Source organism: Marmota monax, unplaced genomic scaffold (assembly GCF_021218885.2).
Source record: "Marmota monax isolate L192 unplaced genomic scaffold, Marmota_monax_Labrador192_F-V1.1 WCK01_AAM20220418_F8-fsc00019, whole genome shotgun sequence".
Classification (NCBI taxonomy): Eukaryota; Metazoa; Chordata; class Mammalia; order Rodentia; family Sciuridae; genus Marmota; species Marmota monax.
In genome coordinates, this window is record NW_026695242.1 from 3440134 (window position 1) to 3463071 (window position 22938).

The 22938-nt window shown below is 42.3% G+C and overlaps 1 protein-coding gene across 8 annotated transcripts in view; it reads right to left on the minus strand.

Annotated features, from left to right (window-relative positions):
• The window catches only part of Lrmda (leucine rich melanocyte differentiation associated), a 1020522-nt gene that overhangs the window by 483941 nt on the left and 513643 nt on the right, over positions 1-22938 (minus strand). The window contains exon 1 of one of the 8 annotated variants that reach the window (XM_058577975.1): positions 17917-18072. The exons of 3 other annotated variants lie outside the window; for them this stretch is intronic. In XM_058577975.1, coding sequence (XP_058433958.1) covers positions 17917-18044 — 128 coding nt within the window. In that variant the 5' untranslated portion in view covers positions 18045-18072. Of the gene's footprint in view, positions 1-17916; positions 18224-22938 lie in introns of those variants that run through there. 4 more of the 8 variants (XM_058577976.1, XM_058577980.1, XM_058577981.1 and 1 more) reach the window with 4 other exon arrangements.

Genomic DNA, 22938 nt, shown 5'->3' on the forward strand with positions numbered 1-22938 from the left:
CTTACTTCATTCCAAAAGAAGCAGGGATAACTTCTAATGTAAGATTTTTTTTTATTGGGGGGGGGTTGTGTTTGTTGAACAAGGAATGCATCTTAATTTGGTAGAACAAAAAAAAAAAAACAGAACCAGGAATTGGGAGCAGTGGCATAACAAAGAGGTGGGAACGGGGCTACAGAGCACACCCATCTTGGTAGTGGAGAGAGGGGTGTATATTTGCAATGACAGTGTTGAATATTATCAGTTCCTGGTTGTAAATAAAAGCAGAGAGAGGGGAGTTTTGCCATTGCTTATAAATTCTCTATAGACCACACAGCACCTTAAGTCACCCAAGACAACCTTCTCCTCATCCCATCTCCAGATACACCACTGGTCAAGAACCCAGAGTTCAGGGCCACTTCTACTTCCTGCAGCCTGAGTGACCTTGATGAAGGCCTTTGGTGTCTCTGGGTCATAGGTTCTTCAGCTCTAAAAACGATATAGGGAGTTAGCCAAAGAATTACTAAATCTCTTCTGATTAAAATTTCTGAGAATTCATTTTTTTTTTCTTAAATACTTCAACTTGAAAATTTAGGAGTGGGAGGTATTCCATATAACTCCATGTAAGGAAGACACAGGCTCATTCAAACTGCACTAGAAATGGGCCCATTCCAGAAAGTTCTCTAGTGCTGGCCATGTATCTGGTCGCATCCTCAAAGGCAGGAAAGAAATTCCCTGACCCCAAACACAACTAATAAGTTTCTCCAATATGGCAGATGGACACAGTTGGGGTGGGGGGTGGTGGGCAGTCACAGGAGTGTTTGGCCACTTGCCTAGCTGGAAGGCCCACCAGCATCAGACACACCAGTCTTCTGTGCCCTACGGTCAGGATGCTGGACAGTGCCACCTATTTACATACCACCTTCATCAAGAAATCAGCCTCAGCTGTGAAGTCAAAATATACTTTTTTTTTTTTTTTTTTTTGTTTTTTTCCCCAATGATGAGTTCACATATTTCAAGGTCAACTGGAGAACGGGTGTGCCAGGCAAAAACAGAAAAAAAGAAAAGAAAAAAAATTGTTTAAACTGCTGTAGCTTTAAAAGCTTAACCAGTAAAGCCCCTCCAGCCTTCAGTCAATGGGAATCAAAACAATGATTTCAAGCTAGTTTATTCCGTCTATAGACAGGATCACTAGATGGAGGCTTGCTCCTTTCTTTTCCTTTTTTCCCCCTATTTCCAAACTGCGATCCATTCTCCACTCCCAAGAACCATTCTGACAGAGTCTATTGTGCAGCCTTCTCAGGACATTAGCCACCCCAACACAAACACTCTTTGGCAATAGAAGTTTTCCTGGGGGTTCTTCTCCCTCCCCCATCCCGCCACCCTCCCTGCTTCTTCACATCCTAGAGGCAATGCCGCCAAAACCCAGGATTCCTAATGCCTGCCACTTGCTTAGAATTGATTTTCAGATGAGCACTGGAGAGAGCCAAGTACCCCTACAGTTCGGAACACTCATCATCTCTGACGATGAAGTCATTTGCTGCCATAAGCAGAACAAGGGTTAATGACCCAAAATCGAATAAATTACTGGATTCAGATCCATCATGACCATTGGCTTTAAAAATAATCTGGAGCAAGTGAGTGTGGACTCGAGCCATCACAAAGACAGACTCCTTTGCTTACCACAATAAATCCTTCCCAAGCGCATCTCAGGATCGCACACCAATTAACATTGCTCATACCAGTGCGCAGGGGGCCGTGCAAAGTGATTCCATAGTAAATTAGTCTGGAAATTGCCTTAACTGTGCCCCCCAGAGGTGTCCTCCAGGTTTCAGATAGGGGAGGTGGGAGAACTCTCCTTCCTGAGCGCCACTCTGTCTGTCCCATGTCTCACCCTGGAAGAGGTTTTTGGGGACACCAGGGAAGGTGGCTTTCAGCCCTACAGTAAATCTTCAGTTTATCCAAACAAAGGCCAGCATGAGGGGGTAGGACAACAGAAGATAAGCAGATGAATAAGCAAGATCAATTAGGGTGGTGGTGGTGGGGTAACCTTGCAGCTTCACTCTACGACACAGATCTTAAAGCAAATTTTGCCAGAATGGAGTTGACATGGCCAGACTGAACACAGGGCTCTGCTAAAGGCTGGGTGCCTCCCCTTCCAGTTCTCGGAGGGGAGCGAAAGAGAGAATGGGAGAGGAGGGGAGGGTTGGGCAGAGAGAGGCCGAGGCAAGGGGACAGGAGGCGGGTGAATGAAAAACCACGAATAATGGCCTGAGGTTTATTTTACAGAGAACAAAATGGCTCAATTTGAGCACTTTAGGCTGTCGAAATTGGCCAGCATGAGATAGAAGGGGCTCCTCGGAGAGGATTGTTACATCGGCCATGGGAGACTGTAGGCCCAGGGGGCAAAGAAAGGGAAAATAAATATAACACACACACACACACACACACACACGTGGACACCTCTCCTCCAGCCTGCAAACTTTGGGACCAGGAGCCTCACAGAGGTAACATGGCAAGGACCCAACCAATTAGCAAAGACGCCCAAAATGCTTTTCAAATTGCATCTCTAAAGAGTGGGGCTTATCAGACTTTGCCCTCTCGATTTGTGCTCACAAAAACCCACATCTTTTTTAAAAGAAGAAGTCTAGTTTATTATTTAGTAGGAACAGCAGGTTTTTTTTTTTTAAGGGTTGCTAATAATTCCAACTCCCCTTTCAAAAACAATCCACCCCTCACTAAAGAAAAAGTCAGACCGACTGACTAATGGGAGTAATTCAAAGTACCTCAATTAAAATTCAGGTTTTGGCCTTTTGAGCAGTCTATTTAAAGATTTTTTTTCCTCTAGATTGGTTGTAGACAGATGATTATTAAATATTTATGTGTCTGTGAAAGGGGCTCTTGGAGCTTGGCTCAGCTGAGGGCTGAGCTTTGTGTTGCTGTTGTCTCTCCTCTAGGAGGACCCAGAAAACAGTTACTTTATGTGGCTCCTAAACCACCTGATTTCACAGAGCCCCATGCACCAGTCAGCCAGCCTTAATATGGTGAGACCTAAGCCATCAGCTCTCTTCATGCCCTGGTGGAGTCATCCAGAGCCTTCTGTCAGCAGAGGGGCTACGCACTGTCCTGAACCAGGTCTGAGCCCTGGCTCCTGTGGCTAACTCGCCAGCCCATGGGGAGCTCCTGGGCAATTTGGTCTCCCACAGACCTTTCCATCTACTTATTGTCCTATGTTCCTGGGTGAATTCTCCTGAAAGAGAAGGTTCTAGTTGCATAAATGGAGATTTCTAGTTTCATATACTTTTTAAAGACAGGGTCTGAATCTTGCCTGGGGATACCACAGTGTCCACACTGCTGACTGGCTGCTTGGTCCTCCTTTACTTTGTTTCCCTTCAGCCTGAACCCCCTAGATTGGAGTGGTTCTCCCCACAACCCAGAATCTTCCCTGAAGAGAAGACAGTCAGCTGATCTTAATGTTAAGCTTTCCATGGGGGTGGGGGTGGGGGGGAGAGAGAGCTTCAACAAAAAGTACTCTGTCCTAAGATAAAGACCAAGGGCATGGGGTAGATGGTTGAAGACAGCTGTGTCCTTTGAGTTATTCAGTTAGCAAAAGACTTCTCAAATTTTTCTATGTGTAAAACATAAAATAAATCAATGGATGCCCACAGGATGAAAAACTTGGTCACTTCTATATTCTGGGATATCATGCAGCTTTAAAATATACAGAAATACCTGCATAATGTACATGGGCATTTTAAAAAGAAAGCAGAGTGCAGTAATATTTACATAATAATTCTATGTTTAGGAAAAAGGAACAAAGATTGTATGCGCGTGTGTACACACACACACACACACACACATACACATGCAGGGGATAGGGGGAGGACAGAAGGAATGGTACTTTGATGAAAGGGGATGGGTCTTTCTCATTTGGCTTCTAGCAATAAGGATTATTGCCTTTCCAGTATGAAAATAGATATCAAGAAAATAAATACTTTAAAAGAAGAAGACATATTCCTCCAAATTAACTTTGTTGCAGCAATCCCCAAATCTATCTGCAATAAGATCATCTGAGAAACAACTTAAAATGCAGATATTAGGGACCATAGCTGGAACTTGTGATGTAGACCTGGGATGTGACTCACCTGTACCTGTCTGACACTGCCTGTATCCCTCAGTTTCCCCGTGTCTTTCAGACAATATGCAAAGTTTGGTAATGGGTAGATCAGCAGATGTACCAAAGAGACACCCAATTCTCTGCCTGCATTTTCATGACAAGATTGAAGACCCACAGAGGCTGTTGTGGCAATAAGAAGAGTGATCAGAAAGTTTACCAACCAATCTTCCTTTAAAGCAGGGGAAGTCACCTACTGGTTCAGAAAACACTCTCTACCTTGAACACAGGTATAACAGGGTAGATCTACATAAGAACTATACCTCAACATGCTTAAAGTTGGATCATTTCTCTTTATATTATATGAAAATTTACTCGGGGATACAAATGCCTACTTTTTAAAATTAATTTTTAATTGGCATAATTACACATAATACTGGGATTCACTGTGAAATAGTCATGCATGCACATTAGATAATTTGGTCAATTTCAATCCCCAGTGCCTCTCCCTTCCCTCCTCCCCTCCCCTCCCTGGTCTGCTTCCTCTCCTCTACTGGTCTCCCTTTATTCTCACAAAAATACCTGTATTTATAGCAAAGTATCTTAAAATTATTACCACTGAAGCTACAAATACAAGTAGTAACTTCGCTGTGAACCTGTAAATAACCCATTCTTAACACAGGTACGAACTTTAGTCTTTATTCATTCCCTGCTCACTCATTTACTTATTCATAAATTTACTCAGTTCTTCATTCACCCCTTCAAGTCACTTATTCAACAAATGTTTTGGGCCATTAGATACCCACCAAACCCACCCAGGCTATAGAACTCTGACTTTATAGCCCACCTCCCAATCGCCATCTGATGCCAAGCAGCCACAGAAGATGAAGGGCAGGCAGCTTGGCCATTCCTCATTTCCATATAACATGCTGGTTAGATATTTTAGAAAAAAATTATATTCCAGGCCTTCCAACGTTGGCTGGCTGCTTCTTCCCTGAACCAGACATTGTGAGCTCAGAGATGGCAAATTCATTTCTCCTTCGACTCACTTCCTGTTCACCAGCCACTGACTCATGTTACCCTCCTGATGAAACCCCAGGGACATCCTCTACAACTGTGCTCCAGCCACTGGGCTATGGAACTTTGCTGTGGCAACTGGAATTAACTAATAGTCATGGCAAGTGCCAAAGGCATTCTCCTTGAGTCTCAGGGCACTTACATGATACCCAGGCCAGACCCAACAGTTCTAGAAAAGTCTTTTAGATAAGCCCATGCAGAGACCCCGAGGTATCGGATTTGGTTTGGGGTAGGTGGATACAAGACCATCTATTCTGAGAGCATTTTATAAGGAGTTACAGGCATAGCACTGAGGGATTTGAAATGTTGCAGATCTGGAAAAAAAATGACTCAAAAATTCAAAACTAAGATTAATAAAAGTTTTGTTAAATTTTAACAAAAACAAACCTGTCCATTGATCAGTCAAGGAAAATCAATTCAAGATTTAAAATGGCCCTACTTGCTGATGGGAAGTCTGGGTTGACAGAATACTCGTGTTGGCTAATAACTTCATCTTTGTTTGTGTTTACTGTGCTTTGCAAACGTAATACAGCATGAAATGGATGGACCCATGTTCGTGTCCCAAATGGGGGAAGTCCAGGACCAGGCAGGGCACAGGAAGCCATAAGGAGGAACAACCAAATAATGGAAAAGAATTTCATACCCTCTAGCTCTGAAAGAAGACAGGTTCTCCAGAGAGCCAGGGTGATTGGATTAAAAAAGCATCAGATCAGGAATTGGGAAAACTGAGTTTGATTTCTAGCTTCACTTTTGTTAAGTGGTAAGACTTGGGAGGCATCCCCAGTGCCTAGGACTGTGTCTAGCACCCAATAGACAATCATGCATTTGGCAAGTGAGGGAGACTGAGTCATTTTATTTTTCCCCAAAAACTTTTGTTTTTCACTTTCTTATACAATGAAACAAAACAAAACAAAACTCCACAGTGGGCTGGAAGCTTAAGCAGATACCTTTAAGTTACTCCCTCTCACCTCCCATGATGCGAAGTCAGGTTGTGGTTGTTGCTGAGACCTACAAAATATTCCTTAAATATTAGGGAGGAAAAGGAAAGGGGATGGCAATCCTCCCACCCAGCCATCTCATTGCAATGCTAAAATGCACTCAGAGTGACCTCTAGGAGCACAACACTCTCACCTTCCATAGCCCTGTCCTCAAACTAAGAATATTTCAATTTTTAAAACAAGGGGGGCCAGGCATGTTGGTGCATGCCTGTAATCCTGGCATCTGAGGCAGGAGGATTGCAAGTTCAAAGCCAGCCTCAGCAACTTATTGAGGCCCTAAGCAACTTAGTGAGACCCTGTCTCAAATTAAAAAATAAAAAAGGGCTTGGGATGTGGCTCATTAGTTAAGGGCTCTTAGTTTCAATCCCTGGTACCAAAACAAAACAAAAAACCCTAGGGGGGAAAGTGGCCTGTTTAAATTTATTTTGAAGTGAAAACACACTCCAGTAAAACACAATAGTGCAGGGGCATTCAAATAAGGAAATGTGGCTCTTTGCAGGGACTCAAAAGAAACAATCTATAAATCCCAGTGGGATCAGGACAGAAGAAGGGGAGTAGAAGTGGGGAGCATCCCTCCCTAGGCATCCCTACCCAAGCACCAGACCAAAAACAAAATTAAATTGATTGGCCTATGAAGAGTGGAGGAATCAGGGTACCAAAAAAAAAAAAAACGTGGGATGGCTAGGAAAAGTTTAGAGGGCCAGCTGCGGCGAGCAACTTTCTACAGATCCTTCCCAGACTGTGAACAGGGTTGGGAAGCACACTAAGAAATCAAAAGAAATGTCAGTGGCTAGAGGCCACAGGGGTACAGGGGATACAGGGCAGAAGGATGTGTATATCAGAGAATAAGAGCTCCCCCCAGAATTTCTTAAATCCTAGTCTCTGAGCCCAGGGTAGCCAGGTTGGCCCCTTAGGTGAGCTGGGAGTTCATGTTTACCAAAGAAGAGGTTCAAGGTTCAAAGCATTGTCTGCCCCTTCTCACCTTCCTGCCAGACAGCAAGAATCAGCAGCAGCTTGTACGCCCATGACCCTGGCTGAGGGAAACTGTACAGGAAGCATCAGGGAGCAGGCACAGCTAAGGATGTGGAAAAAGGGGTGGCCTCAGCCTATTGTTACCAGAAACAGCATCTCCTGACCCTCACCAAGATTCACAGAAACTGAAGCAAAGTCCAAGACAGATGCCTTTTCTCTGAGGTACACACACACTCACACATATCCACAGATGCTCACACTTGTGCACTCTCTTTCTCTCTTCCACATGTATAAAGGCCAGTTCTCAAAAGTCCCAAACCCATGCCCTAAGGCTTCCCAAGTCAGTGTTTTCTAAAGAGGCATCTGAAGACCCCTGGGGCATGGAGAGGGGGCAGGGGCACTCTGCTCCCTGACAAAACAGCATGCCAACTCTCATTTACTGTATGTCATCAGACCTCCAAGAAACCCTCTAAGGCAGGGCTGAGAAGGTCTGAGGAGACAGGTTTAGCAGTGCATCATGGGGGTTCAATGAACATGCCTCCCGCCAACACACACACCAAATGGCTCCTCTTGCCCAATTTGATTGACCATCTTTAAGCCCCACCCCAGGCCACCAGTTATCTCCCTAAATTCCAGGTTTTACCTCTGACATTCATCTTTTCCAAAATCTCCAAAGGGAAAACAAAAGGATTCAGAGCCTTCACCGGGCAATGTTGGAGCACTGTTCTCTACTCCCTTACCCATCCTGAGGCTGGAAGAAATGAAAGCATGCATGGGAGTCAGAGCTGTCCCTGTGCATGCAGATGCAGACCCCAACCCAACCACCTCCACGGAAGGAAAGCTGACAGACTCCCACAAAACATGGCAGAAGCCATCTTCATTTGCAATATTTATTTCACACATCCCTAATTATTTCAAGAGGACTTTCAGAAGGAGGTAATGGGTTCCTTTTTATCACTTGCCACACATATAATGTCAGGGCTCCAGCATTCATTAGTGCCACCCTCTCAGTCCCCAACCCCACCTCCACCACCAAAAACCCAAATAATTTTGAAAACATTTTTATCCTAAAATGTTCCCTTCAATTTAAAAAAAAAATTATCTTCAAGAGAAGAGATTTCTTTCCATTTCAATCCCACAACAAGGAGAATGTCAGCCCAGCTTTTTTTTGACAGACAAATTATTGAATCAAAGAGAAAATGCCATTAAGCTCACAGGTTAGCAAGTGTCAGGAATGGTTTAAAGAGATATCCCCATTTATCTTCCAAACATGCACGAAATGTCACTAATGTGTGTTTATCATGTATAATCAGACAAAGAAAATATCGAAATAAAGTACTCCCGCATACAATAGAAATCTCCTTCCATCCTTCAAGATATCAGTGCTATTCAAATAGAATAATAATGATGAAGCCTCTCTCTTGAAAATGGAAATCAAGTGAAATGTAGATAGAAATGATTTTTTTTTTTTGGTAGTTGATGTACATTTCTAAAGTGCATTAACAGGAAATCCAGAACTTTTTAGGTCAATTATATTGTCAGTATTGTCAATGCCACTGAAATGAATACTGAAGCAGTGCCTATTCTTGCTGGAATCAAGCTACAGAAGTCCCTAGATTGGAGACTTACAGAGGAACTGGAGACACATTGGAAACCTGACATTATTCAAACATGCATATATATATATATATATATTTTCATTCAAATCGATGTAAGAACCAGGCATTTCAGCTTACTCTAAATCTCAATAGGGAGGAAAAATCCACAGCTGATCTAAAATCTGGCTTTATTTTCCTCCCTTTCCTTCCTTCATTATGACAAAGCTTATTTTTGTAAGCCAGGTACCATGACGATACCAAATTTCAACTTCCAGATAGGTGCTTTGGACAAGAGGTCTCTACTACTAACTCTGCATTGGCTGGACCCAGAACCATGAGCTGCCCACAGGAGAGAAGAGAGTCCTGGGCCAGAGGGTCTGGCTTCGAGAAGTGGGGAGGGATTAGGCTTTTCAAACTGGAACCACTTTCACCCGAACTGCCTTCTCCCCAGTATCCTGCTGGCTGTGGGACATGGTATTCCCAGCCTTCTAGAATGTGCCTTTCCCAAGAGTAGTAGCCTTCTGAGATGTGCCTTTCCCATGGCTGTTCTGGTCACCACTGCAGGACCAGTCTATAGTGCAATGGCCATCAGGTAGTGGACACTGCAGAAGTTGGTGGGTGCACCAGTGAATGGGGGGCTTAAAGAAGGGGTTCTCCTCTTAGCTCTCTCCAGCCCCCAACATTCTTTTACTTTCTTTCTTTCTTTTCTTTTTTTTTCCCCTTCGGGTACTGGGAATTGAACTCAGGGTGTTCTAGCACTAAGCTACAATCCAGCTCTTTTAATTTCTTATTTTAAAATAAGGTTTCCCTATGTTGCCAGGCTGGCCTTGAACCTGTGATCCTCCTGCCTCAGCTTCTAAAGTCACTAAGATTACAGGCAGGCACCATACCTCCTAGCTAGTACCCTGGTTCTGTGAGTTTCTAAAGCCCTGTGGCGGGGGAGTAGTCAATATGAGGCAAAATGTTGTCAACTCAAAGGAGTTTCTGCTCTCTCTAACTAATGACATGAAATCATACCACAATGCCCCACTCCAGGTACAGAGTAAGATAAAGGTCCTCTGCTTTATCTTAGCCAGAAAGACAAGAAACAATGGGATAAAACAAGGGACATACAAAAGTAAAGAATAGCATCAAGAGAGCAAGCTCCAGAATCTGCCAGCTTCATTGTCCCATCATTTGGTTGTGTGGCCAAAAAAATCACAGGGGCTGGGGATGTAGCTCAGTGGTAAAGAACTTGGCTAGTCTAGCAATGCAGAAAACAAAAACAAGAAGAAAAAAAGAAATATGATAATTGTAACCTTTACTTCATGAAGATGATAACTTTACTGTGCCAAAGTGTGTGAAGTTCTTACAACAGTGCATGGTCTATAACAAATGCTCAATAAATGCCAGCTATTATCTGTAATTACTATCATCTGGTTTTTTTCCTCCTTGGTTTTACAAATAAGGAAAATGAGACTCAGGCACTAGTGTGACTTCTTGGTACCTTACTAGTAGCAAGAATGGGGCCAGGAGGCAGGTAACCAGAGGACAGGTGGTCAGGCTGCTCCATTAGTTACTTATTAGATGCCTGCTGTGTACAAAATCAATGGGGAAGCAAATTCTAGAAGATAAGGGACAAAGAGAAAGAAAAGCAGGGAGACTTTTGGAGACAGGTCCGAGCATAAATTCTTGGGAAGAGGAGTTCAAAGGACTGACTGTGGCTGCAGAGAAGAGATCTGTCATGTCCCAGGAACATCATATGAAATCCACCAAATGGGACACTCTTGATTCTTTCACAGCCTCAGGACTGTCTTCGTCACACGTCATTACAACTTGCTGAGTGCATTTTGGGCTTCAGCCCCAGATGAACTTTGAGAATTGGGACTGACCTTACCCATCTTTATACCCCCTGCACTTAATATAGCACCTGGTATTTGATAAGTATTTACCTAAAATGTTTGTAATTAAAAACAGGAGACAGGAAAGCAAGCAGGCAGATGGCCTGGCTACCAACTGACAGCACCGAGTAAGGGAAAAGTCCAGAAAGCCCCAGAAGCAGTGGCATGGATGGGATGAAAATTCACTTCCTCTCTCTGCATCAGCTACAGAGGGGCATCAGGACCACAAGCCCCAACTGCCACCATGTAAGATGCCGACCCTTGTCAACAGTACTGTTCTTAATTCTCAGGGAGTAAGAGGGGCCAGCAAGGCAGATGCCCCCCGCCCCCTGCAGACTCCTGGTAGGAGCACTGTATGCCCTTAGATAAGTAGTAGAAGTTTCCTTCCAAAAAAAAGGAGAATAAAATTCCTACCTTTTTATCTGATATTTTAAATACTAAACCCTCAAAAAGTAGCTAGAAATATCCTGGCCATTCCTATGTCCTGAGACATACTTCATACTAAATAGACGAGGAAACAAGTGAAAAGAGCCTAGTAATTCTACAATAGTACAGTGCATCTTTCATAACAAAACAAATATTCAGCTATTAAACATTAGAGGTCCAAGGACTATTTATAACAGAGGTAAATGCTTATGAGTAAATGTCCTTAAACAACTTAATATTCTATAGAATGATCCCAGCTTTAAAACTACAATCTACAGGTATATGTGCAAAGACATACAAACAAGAGTAATGTGAGTGGATATATATACCAGATGGTTTCATTTATGAAATGTGGGAAAAGCTTTAAGGAGATAATCTTAATCTCTTTCCTCAAGATTTTTATTATTTTTTAAAATATCTATAATGAATATGTACTATTTTCGTAATCAGGAAAAAAATCAAACACAATCTTAGCAACTCTAGTCCTTTCTACTTTATAGCACTATTTTGAGATCAGTTACAGAAACGGATTCAGAAACCTTTTGAAAAGATTGGAATTATACATAATTCCAGAGACTGTGTCATTGCTGGTACCTAAACATTTGTGGAAAATATCATCCTCCTCAGAATCTAAGATATTTGGAGCACAGAACTGTCTTATATAAGTAGACTACTATCATCTTATATAAGTAAACTATATAAGACTTCAAACTCCCCATTTTGAAATAACAAATTCACAGCAAATAATCTTCCTAATTCTGAGAAGTGAAATTACTAATAACTGGGAAAAGTCAACCCACCATCATCAAAACCAACCAACCAGAGAAATTTTACATATTAGTGACTCCCTGATCAAATATTCTGTAATTTCAGACCAGCAGCCCACCCCAGATTGTCTAAGTGACTCCCAATATGTTGAGAAAGAAAGAATTCAACCAATAGCATTAATTTCTATAAACCTCAACAAGCAAATTATATTATGGAGATTTTAGGACCCAACTCTAGCAAAATGTTTGTCACTTGAATGGCTTTGAAAGCATAAACAGAATGGATTCTTTTCACACACACTTTCAAGCTTTTAAATTGTGCTTAATTTTGTTGCCTTAAAAACAAGTTGGCAAACTTGAGAGTTCAGGTGTCTCGAGGTGAAGTACATTCATTGAGTCAGTTGGACAGTCACTGACCAAAAATGTAATTATTTCTTTCAGGAATTTCAAACCCCGAGATATCCTAAGGGTGACCAAGATCCAAAAGTTCATCCTTGAACACAATCCAACTAAGGTCACAAAATAAACTATGATCATGGCAGAAGGCATTACATCGACTGTCCATGACCCACTCATCACCATAAGCCACTCAATCACTAGAGGCAGAAGAGTCAATCAGGGAGGTAAACTGGCTTGGATTAAAAGAAAAAGCCCATAGACATGTCTAGCATTATATGAATAATATAATTTTGATTCTTAATAATTCAAAGCACGTTCTCTTCTGTTATTTCATCTTAACTTAGCTATAAGCCTACAGAGACAGATATGACAAAGGCTAGTAACCTCATTTAAGAATAAGGAAAGAAGTTCAAAGAGGTAAAATGTTGACTTGGCTAAGGATTATACTGTAAATAGGAAAGCCAGAATCATAATCTATTCTCCTACCTGGAGATGTTAACTTGCCTAAAGGAATAACCAGTTGCAACCCAGCTATTAGGTCAGCTCAGAAATCAAAGCTAAGGTGGGGATCCCAAAATCATCCTGTGGACTCAAGGAAGGATTGGGGTGGGATGAAGCAAGCTGATTTCTCTCAAGAAAAGGTATGAATTGGAAACTTGGCCTTCCCCAGAAGGCAGGTGCAAATATTTCACCTGAAATATTTTTTCCTTCTGAAAAGAAGCAGGAAAGAATTATAAACCACTCCCTACTCCAACCAATTAATTCCTTCTTGCTTCACTCTAGGGCAAATACTTGGAAGTTGCAGGCAGAGCCACCAACCTCTGGAGCTTGGAGGATATTTTCCATTCTTACCCCCAATTATACAAAGAATAAGAAACAGTAAACTTAAAACATTCTACCTCTCAAAAAAAAAAGTTGACATGTAAGCATGAGCATCCCATAAAATACATGTAATAATTGGGAAGAGACCCAAGTAAATGAAGGGAAGATCAAAAGAGAGGTATGAGGCAGCCGCATTCAACTCTTTGCTCTTGAAAATTTAAATGAATACTCCTTGAGAGCAAACTACAAAATGCTAACCTTGAAGTGTTGAGTGGCAGGAAGAATTATGGGTTATTGTACTGTCAAAATGCCAGACAGCTGTATGTTGAGTTGCTGCGTTATTTAGACAATCAGAAACTTGGAAGCTAATGTGACATATTTTTTTCGGTGTGAAAGCTCTTGACATGCGTCATGATAATTTCTAAAGGGACAAAATGTTATATTAAAAACACAGTGCCTTCAGGAGATGGCCTCATAGGTAGAACAGCCCTGAACAAGGGAGGCAGGACATCAACAACCTCAGTTCCCCAGAGATGAACACCGTTTTCTTCCTGTTCAGTCCAAAAGGTGGTAGTCCCAGGAAGCATGGAGCATATAGACTCTCTTCTCCTCCTCAAACCAAAGAAATATTTTTTCCCAAGTCAGGTGCCTGACTGCAGACTGAACTGAGCCAGGTAAAGCTCACTAATTGCAGAATCATCTTGAATCTATAAGAGCAATGTGGCGCTCACATGCAGTGGATGCTACCATAGACCAGGAGACTGCACAAATCCAGGGTGCAGATGGGGCTACAATGCTGTCTCTGTTCTCTGCAAGTTAGTTTACATTTCATATGTATTTCTTATGTGTCTGTAGACAAATATAAACAGATGGAGTGGCAGCCATCTGATGGGACATTTTGAGCTTTGGATCTTAGGTTGGCCTCAATATATAAAGGCTTAGAGTGGGAAGTAGAACCTTTGGTTGTACCTGAAATTCCACCTTCAATGTTTCAAGGACAATTAAAATACAAATATTTTGGGGACAATAAGCACACGCAACTCCTATCAGTTATCAACGACTTAGGATGAAAAGAGGTTTGGAGAACTTCTTTTGATCTGGTAAAAACAGTGGGTGTTAGGGACCTGGATGAGGGAGGAGGTCTGGGGACAGGCAGAAAAAGTTAGTGAAAAGCCCTGATAAATAGAACCTGCAGAGATTCTCTGTACAGATTACCCTCTCACCTTTGGATTTTTGTTTTGATCAAAAGAAAGCAATCCCAATGAAGACAAGGAGGTGCTGGAAAGTGATAGTGCAAGGGCAGTGTTCCTCTTGCTAGAAGCTTTTCCAGGCACTGAACACAGATCTCATCCTGAGACCAGCTCCACAGTACCAATAACACAACCTTGAACGAGTTAATTAACCACAGTTTCCTTAACTGCAAGATGAAGACAACAATAATAACATCCTCAAATTGTAGAGCAGGGCCTGCCAGATGAAGAGGACTCTACCAAAACGTTAACATCGCTGCTCCTTCCCCTTTCTTTTCCTGGCTACCAGTTACTCCCAATCTACATTGCCCTCTACGGGAGAAGTAGAATTCCCCTGGAAACCCTTTCCCTGGCAGCAAAGTAGCCTTTGATCACACAATTTCCTTCATTCCATCTATGTGATCCCAGATAAGGCTGCAGCCCACACCCAGTCGAAGAAGCAGCCAACACCTCTCCAACTGCATGGTGCTGAGATGTGAGCCCACTTCCGAAACAGGAATCTCCCCACCACTCCAATCTGAGTCATAGATAAACACACTCTCTCTCTCTCTTTTTTTTTTTTTTACCTTATTGTTACTTTTATTTGACAGTTCTGAATGTTAAGATAATACCCCCAAAACAGAATACTTAAAAGCCAATATGAAGCCAGAGGATAAGACTGATAGATGAATGAATTTGGAGCTGACTCCAAGAGCTGTGCTCGCTGCCTATAGTTACTTGGGTAAAATTAAGAATCCGGTGACAAGGCCTTCTGCCTTTATCACACAGTCAAGAATCTCAATACAAATCCACCTGCCATATGTCAACATGGGGAAGTACCCAGACCTCTCCAAATGAGTCTGCCCACTCATGTTCCCCACACACTTAGGGAGAGGAAAGAGTCAAAGTCAGCTCAAGGAAAGGTGGCCCCTTTCTCCAATATCAGGGATCATTTCCCGCTGAAGCCAGGACATATCTATAGCCTGTAGTAGATTAACAAGGCTGATGTGATCACCAGAAACCTCATTTTAATGAAGCATTAGAGGATTCATAATCACCTACATTGCACATAGATGAAGAACAAGGGACTTATGTACCCAATTTCATCCAACTCTCGCTAAAGTTGTGGCAGTAAACAGACAGAATTTCTATTTTAGATGGAAAGAATATTCTTCCCTACTGTCTAAATGAAACACCACTGACCACCCACTTTTCTAAGCTTCCCTTTAGATTTTAAATACAAGTCTTTATTCACGATAGTCATGCATATTGACTATCCCTAAGAATGGCACCACTCATACACATTTAGTCATCAAAAATAAATGCTTTGGAGTCTGTGAGACCTTCATGCTTGCTAGCTTGTGACTCTATTGGGTTTATTAACCTGTCTGGACCCCATATTCTTCATGTGCATAATGGAAAGACTATTGCTCACTGGTAATATTTTTTAAATTAAATGAGATAATAGACATCAAATGCATGGCCCAGGGCCTAAGACATAGACAATGCTAAATAAATGAGTTATCATTATCACCAATAAAAACAGTTTCTTGACCTCAGCTCTCTATGCAGGCCGCTAAACACATTAAGGATATGTCAACACTTTGTCCACTTGAATTGATACTCTCATAAATCAGGAACAGCTGACTGCTATACACCTAGGTGTGGGATACAGGAACACTGAGACTGTATATGGAAACAGGGGCAATGTGGAGTGACATGAGTGGCACTTAGATAAGAAGCCAGAGATTTAACTCTAGTCATGGTCACCTGTAACTGTGTGATCTTGGCCAGTTGACTTGATTGTGTCAGGCTTCGATTTCCTGACACAAACAAACAAAAAATCCAATAGGTTATGAACTACAGAATCATTACTTCCCACTCATCAACCTGGGAAGGTATCAGTCAGGGAACTCCTTCCTTCTAAACATGGCTATGACTCAAATTTTTTTCAATCTAGCCCTTCTGGAAGCTACCATTATATAGTTATCATCTGTAATAAAACTTAGTCACCATCCCTAAACAGGATGATTCCTGAGATTCCTGTCTGTTTTTACATGTTCTGGTTTAATAACCTATTACAATTCTTGGAGACGTAAAGATTCAATCAAACCTTCATCTTATAGCATGAAGAGGTCAGGAAGAAGCTTCAATTGGAATTAAAAAAGGTGAGGTAACATAAATGGGCAAAGATTTTCAAGGGCAGAGGAGCCCTGGTGTGTATTAGGAACTCATTTACTGACTGTTGCTTTGACCTTATTTTTTTAAATTTCCATTTTTCATTCAGTATTCATACCTATCTGGTGTTCTCTATCTCTTGCTCAACAACCAATAATTATATACCCCTCTAACATACATCTTTATATATGGGTGCATGTGTGTGTGTGTGTGTGTGTGTGTAATTTATTTTTCCTAATCCTACTCTGACACTCTTGCCCTAATCAGATTCTCTCTTTAAGCCTCATGTACACAAATCTGTGTGCTACTTTTGACAATTCTAAGTTGATATTATTTATTCTCATGGTGATTGTGTGAGCTATCAGCCCCATTTTATAGATGATGAAACTGGGGTCCAGAAAAGTTCAACAACTTCCATCTGAGATTTGTGCTACCTTAGGGAAGAGTTGGAATCCGAACCAGGTTCCCAGACCTCAGCGTGGGGCACCCAGAATCCCACCCAGACTCCCTTTGTATTGTGCCCAGACTTCCTACATACCCACAATCCTTCAGTCCTAATCTTTCCCACATCTCTCATCTGGGTCTCAGCAGCCTCAGGCACTTCCCAAGCACACAGTTCACCAAACTGGGCCATTTCCTCTTTATTATCTACACAAATATTCTTAATTATTTCTCCTCCAAACCAAAGTACTTATTTCTTATTTATGGGTGTAAATATAAAGCCGGCAGGGCTCATATTTCACAGGGAGCCATTCTGAAGGCATCTAGATTCTTCCAAATTTAAGGAGCAGGAGAGCTGATTCTCTGCCCGTTTCATTATAAAGGGGTTTACCATAAATATTAGAATTTGAATTCCACCCAAGTAATGCATTAATAGATACTAAACCATTAATAATTTCTGTACTTTTTCATAAATGGGCAAAGTCCAATAAATAAACTATATCTCTTTCACAGCAGAGCAGGGTTAACAAGTACCAAGGAGATTTCAAAGACAAACTACTGGTAGGGGCTGCCAGGAGGTAAGATTCATAATGAAACTACAAATTCTGGAGACCCATTTTTTACTGTCTGCCATGGCAAGTATCTAAAATTAAATGCTAAGCAGAAATCCGTCCTGGAATCTGACACACAGCAGTTTAGGTAAACAATCTCCGAAATTAAAAACAGATTCTAGATAATAAATAAGTCCGTGTGTGGATCTCTCTGATAACAGATACCTCTGCCTGATAAATCAAAGGCTGTAGCCCTACAGAGCCTTTCTAAATTAGGCCAGATGATTCACCTAAAATATTTCATCTTGTGTCGCCTGTCTTAATGAACGGCAGTAATGGATAGCTTCTTACCAGTTACTGCGTCAGGGCCAAAGGCCTCCAGGCTAATTATACTGAAGGCCTAAGGAAGCCAGCTGGTCTGGAAGCAGCCCGTAGGTGAGGTGTGGGGTCTCAGGAGTAAAGGGGGTTTCGCCATGATACTCACTTACCCAAGTGAATAATCTGAGTCCATTGATTTCATCTGTAGCCGCCCTAGAATTCTAGAAGCCTGAGTCAGAGATGCCTGATAGCAAAAGGAAACAGCCCAGGGGGCAGAAGAAGTGAGTCCAAGCTTCATTAAGCCTCGTGGTTCAAATCTGGGCAGAGATCTCTGGGCTTCAACTTTCCTCAAGCTGCTGATGTGGGGGGATCCAGGGGCAGGAAGAAGAGGCAGGAGGGGGAGGCAGAGGAGAAGCCACATACTTGACTTTGGGAGGGTGTTAGGCCTTGAGAAAGTTTTTAGCAGAGGAATAACAGGGGTCTAATTTAACATTTCATCAGAGCACTCTGTGTCTGCTCTGCTGGGAAGAAGACCAAGCAGGATTCTGCTATTACAGGAAAAGGAGTATTTCATTGCAGGATTCTGTTCTGAGCCTAGAGAATTCTGGGGCTGTTGGGGGTGGGGGGCACAAAAAAGGGGACTGAGTCAGGGTCTTAGGATGGTGTGTTGTGGGTGGCACAGTGAGGCAAGAGTGGGGACACACGACCCCCCCCCCCAGTCAAATGGAGCCTGGGGAGCAGCTTGCACACCTGGACCCACCTCTGTCCCTCATTTGCAGTCTTCAAGGCCAGAAAAACCAGGAGAGGAGGAACAGCGATGGATGGGAAGAGGAAAACCGACCTCTCCCAAGTCCCCCGTCTTCGCAGCAGTCACTGAAGCAACACGAAGCCCTGTGCTTTTTAAGCCTGGGGCCTGTCTCTTTATTAAAAATGAAAACAAAATTTTCTCTTAAAAAGGGAGAGCTTGGTTGGAAGCCACGGACCATATTTTATCTGCGTTTGGTGTCAGCACAAGGGGCAAACACACCATCCTAAGAGGAGCCATCTCGCCTCGTGCTTCAGAGCAGAAAATGATGCGGGGGTCATTCCATTAGTGATCGCAGCTGCTTTTAAAGGAAACACATATAACCTGAATCCAATTAATGAAAGTATCCGGCAATCCTCGCTGGTGCTGGTGCTGAATGAATGCTGAAACCTTGCTCATTCACCCGCTCCTCGTTGCCTGATAGTTCAAAAATCTCAAAAGCACATGCTAATTCCTGAATGAAGGAAATTATGACTCAGCATCCCTTTTGGTTTTTTTTCTCCCCCGCTTGGGGAGTTGGCATTTGCTACCAGGCTGGGCTCCCGGGCAACATAGGGACAGTGCTGGGGTGGGCTGAGGGTACCCGGTTACAATGCCAGTCAGAGGCACTGCACCTAACCCACTAAACATACCATAGGGCTCATCTTTTCATTCAATGCACCTGTGCAACTTCTGTTACGCTCATGGACCACTAAATACCCTCATTACTCCTCTCTGCTTCACATTGGAAGTTCGCAGTGCTTGAGGCAATCAGGCATTTGATGATGTCTCGAAGTAGCTTCTGGTTGTCAAAAATTTGGGGAAAGGGCATGACTTCCAATGGATGGAGGCAAGGGGGGCTGCAGAGTGGCCTACAATGCATAGGACTGTCCCCCACACCAAAAAATTATCTAGTTCAAATATCACTAGTGCCAAGGTTAAGAAACCCTGTTCTAAGTTAACGCATTTCTCCTTTATTTTAAATGGGAATTCTATATAACTATTACAAAGGAAAGACTAAGATCACCTGTTGTAAGTTGAATGTATTTGGAGACATACGTACAGTGGAAACAAAATAATATTAAGTTTTAGTTAGATATAGTGGCCTACCGAAGGCTTTGAGCCTGAGGGTGGCTCTCTTTGTTAAAAAACAAAACTGTGTGTAATAGAAATGTTAAAGACATATCAGCTTGAAACTGAGACTTTTTCAGCTTTCTCTGTTTAAGTACAAAGGAAAAAAAGATAACTGAAGAAGGGGATAGCTTTTCTCCACTTGATTAATGACGTATCCACGCATTTCCCAAATGGTTTCAATCCTCATATTCCAGGGAGTCAATCTTGGTATTCCAGGGGAAGGAAATACTTCCAGAAGAGAATAAGAGAATTTCAAGGGATTACAGTTGTTTTATTACCTACTCCTCAGCCAGAAGATAAAAATGATATTTTAGTGATTTTTTTTGAAATCACTGGAGTCTGCTAAATAGTGTGTTACTCAAAAAAAAAAAAAAAAGTTCATTATAACTCTTGACTGTCTCCTTACTCTTAGATTCTCCAAAATAATAGGTACTAGAGATGGCTAAGACTCATGGGCCCAAATAACCGTATTCCTTAATTCTCTCGCCTAGAACAAAAGGGATGCACAGAACAGAAAATGCAGTCCCGACCCACCCCTGGCAATGCGAGCACCCTTCTGCCATGTCAGTGTCACCATTCATTCTGTGCCCTCAGAGCAATGGGCAACCTTGGGTTTTCTTACTTTCCCACCTTCAATGAACCACCATGTTGAGCACTCTCTCGGGGCCTCTTCCAGTTTCATCTTATCTTTCTTTGGCAGGTCCCTGCTGCCTGACACTCATTCACATTTCTTCATAAATGACTTGGAGATACATATCCACCACACCATCCCAATCCCTGAGTTCTGTGGTGCCAGCTCCATCTCAGGATCCAGTGAGGCATGCAACCAACTAGCCAGCAAGTGATCAGATCTCACTGTCTGCTGAGGCAGTTGGGTATGTCACTTAATCGGGACCTGAAAGATTCAATTTGGGGTTTTATGGAACCACTAGAAAGAAGCGATTACTCTTTTTTGGACTAGAGAACATGTGAGCTTTGTGGTGTTGGCGCCATCTTGTTATCCTGAGGGGAAAGCTCACCTGCAAGTCCATGGGGGGAAGCAGTGCCCAATGAGGAGGGAGAGAGATCACTGTAACTGTGCTGTTTGAGTTTGTGGCTCAACCCAGCCTGAAGTCTTCTCCATTGCTGGACTTTTCAGATACAAGAACATTTTGTACAACATTTCATCTTGCTTATGTTAATTTAAGCTGGGATTCTGATTAATAAATCAAGCAGGATGCTAACTGTCATGTTGGTATCTCTAATATTCTCTTTGGTTTACTTTCACTCCTTTGTTTTCTGAAATGACTTTTCTCACTAACTTCCTTCCCATTTTCTACTCTTTCTCAAGAATTATCCCTCAAAGTTTAAAAAAAATATATATATAAGAAAGGTTCTGCCACCCTCTCGTGTCTGCCCACCACCAACAAGCTATTCCTTCCCCTAAGATCACTATCTAACCCCTCTGCATTTGAGGGGACAAGTAATGGAACCACAGATAACTGTGTACCCATAAAGCCTGCATTATTAATAAACAGCCTACTTAGGCTGTTTTATTAATACAGGCAACCAGAAAAAATATTCATCCTCATTCTTATGATATAGTGTTCTCAGGCCTTATACTTAAATACTGGACCATTTAATTTTATGAATTGAGGTTCATTATGAATGCTTTTTGGACAGAGGGTGAGAAGGAGTCTACAACCCTATGGCCTTGAGCCCACTCCTCTCAAACTGGGGATTTGGAAAAGCAAACTGTGATGTCTCCTGCTGAAACTGAGTTTGAAATGTGAAATGCATCCCAGGAACTGAGAATCATAGCCTTCACCTTCAACTCTGCCCAGGGAGGGGCACTTTGATTGGGATGCCACATGAGCCCTCTGCCTGGCTATAGAAATGCACTCATCTCATTTAGGATGGTACATTCCCTTGATCTCCCAAACAGGACAACAGATAAAATGAAGTAAGCACAGCCTAATCCTGCCCAGACTGCATGAAGGAAGTTGTCCTTTCTGCTTCAGGCCCTGCATGTGGGACATGTTCCCCCAGACTGTGACCAGCCACATGGCTGTTTCTCTCAGCAGGCCTGGTAGGCTTCCCTTCCCCTGAAGAGAGGACACCGGGCAGAGGAGTTGACAGGTCCAGGAGTTGACAGCTCCCTGACGGTTCCTTCCCACTCTGCAGACCAGCCCCATCAAGGGAGCTCTGCCTAGGCCTAAGCTCTTGTCTCTTTCTCTTCCATCTGCTGACTTGAATTTCTTCCCTGCAGGGCTCCCTGTGGAAGTCCAGAAGCCTCTTACCATAGGGCCAGAGCAGCTTGCTCTAGACACACAGCCCACACTTGCTGTCCTCTTGCTACACAAGGAGAGGATGAGTGCAGCAAGAGCCCAGCTGTAGCAGCCAAATCATGACATTGGTGAAAAAAAGGCCCACCATTTAATATGCCCAGAGGTGGACACACTTACATGGAACCATGGCCTGCACCCAACATCTACCCTCCCCCACCCCAGAACTGACTGGCTGGCTCCCTCAATGAGGAGGAGCATAGTGAGGATAAGAGAAAACTCAGAAAAAATTTAAAATGCTTTTGGAATATGTGTGTATACATGTGTATGCACATGTAAACACATGCATATAACATACGTATACATATATAAACACATATACACACTATACTTTAAAATGTAAGTTTTAAATATAAATAAGATGAATTTAAGAAAAAGAAAAATGATTTTGGGATATGTATGTATGTGTATGTGTGTGTGTGTGTGTGTGTATACATACATACACATATGTATGTGTAATTATTCTTATACCACTTAACAATAGGGATATATTCTGAGGCGTTCATCATTAGGTGATTTTGCCACTTTGAAAACATCATAGGGTCTACTTAAAAATATTAAAACAGCTCCAATGTTACTAGGCTATATAATATATGGGACCACTGTCTCATATGCAGTACATGGGAGGTGCTATGGACTGTTAGGAAGAGAGGGTTTATGGGTTATGCCCCCAAAGGGAACTATAGGATGCTGGGACCTTCCACTTTAATTTTTTTTCTTTTAAATCCTGGATTTATTTACTTTTTGGATTCTCTCCTTCCTTTTTTTGTTACTTTTAGATACATAATACAGAGTATATTTTGCCATACATATATGGAGTATAATTTCCCATTCTTGTGGTTGTATATGATGTGGACTTATTTACATATTCACATATGAACATAGGAAAGTTTTGTCCAATTCATTCTACTGCCTTTCCTATTTGTTCTAATTATTGTTTTTGTTTGCTT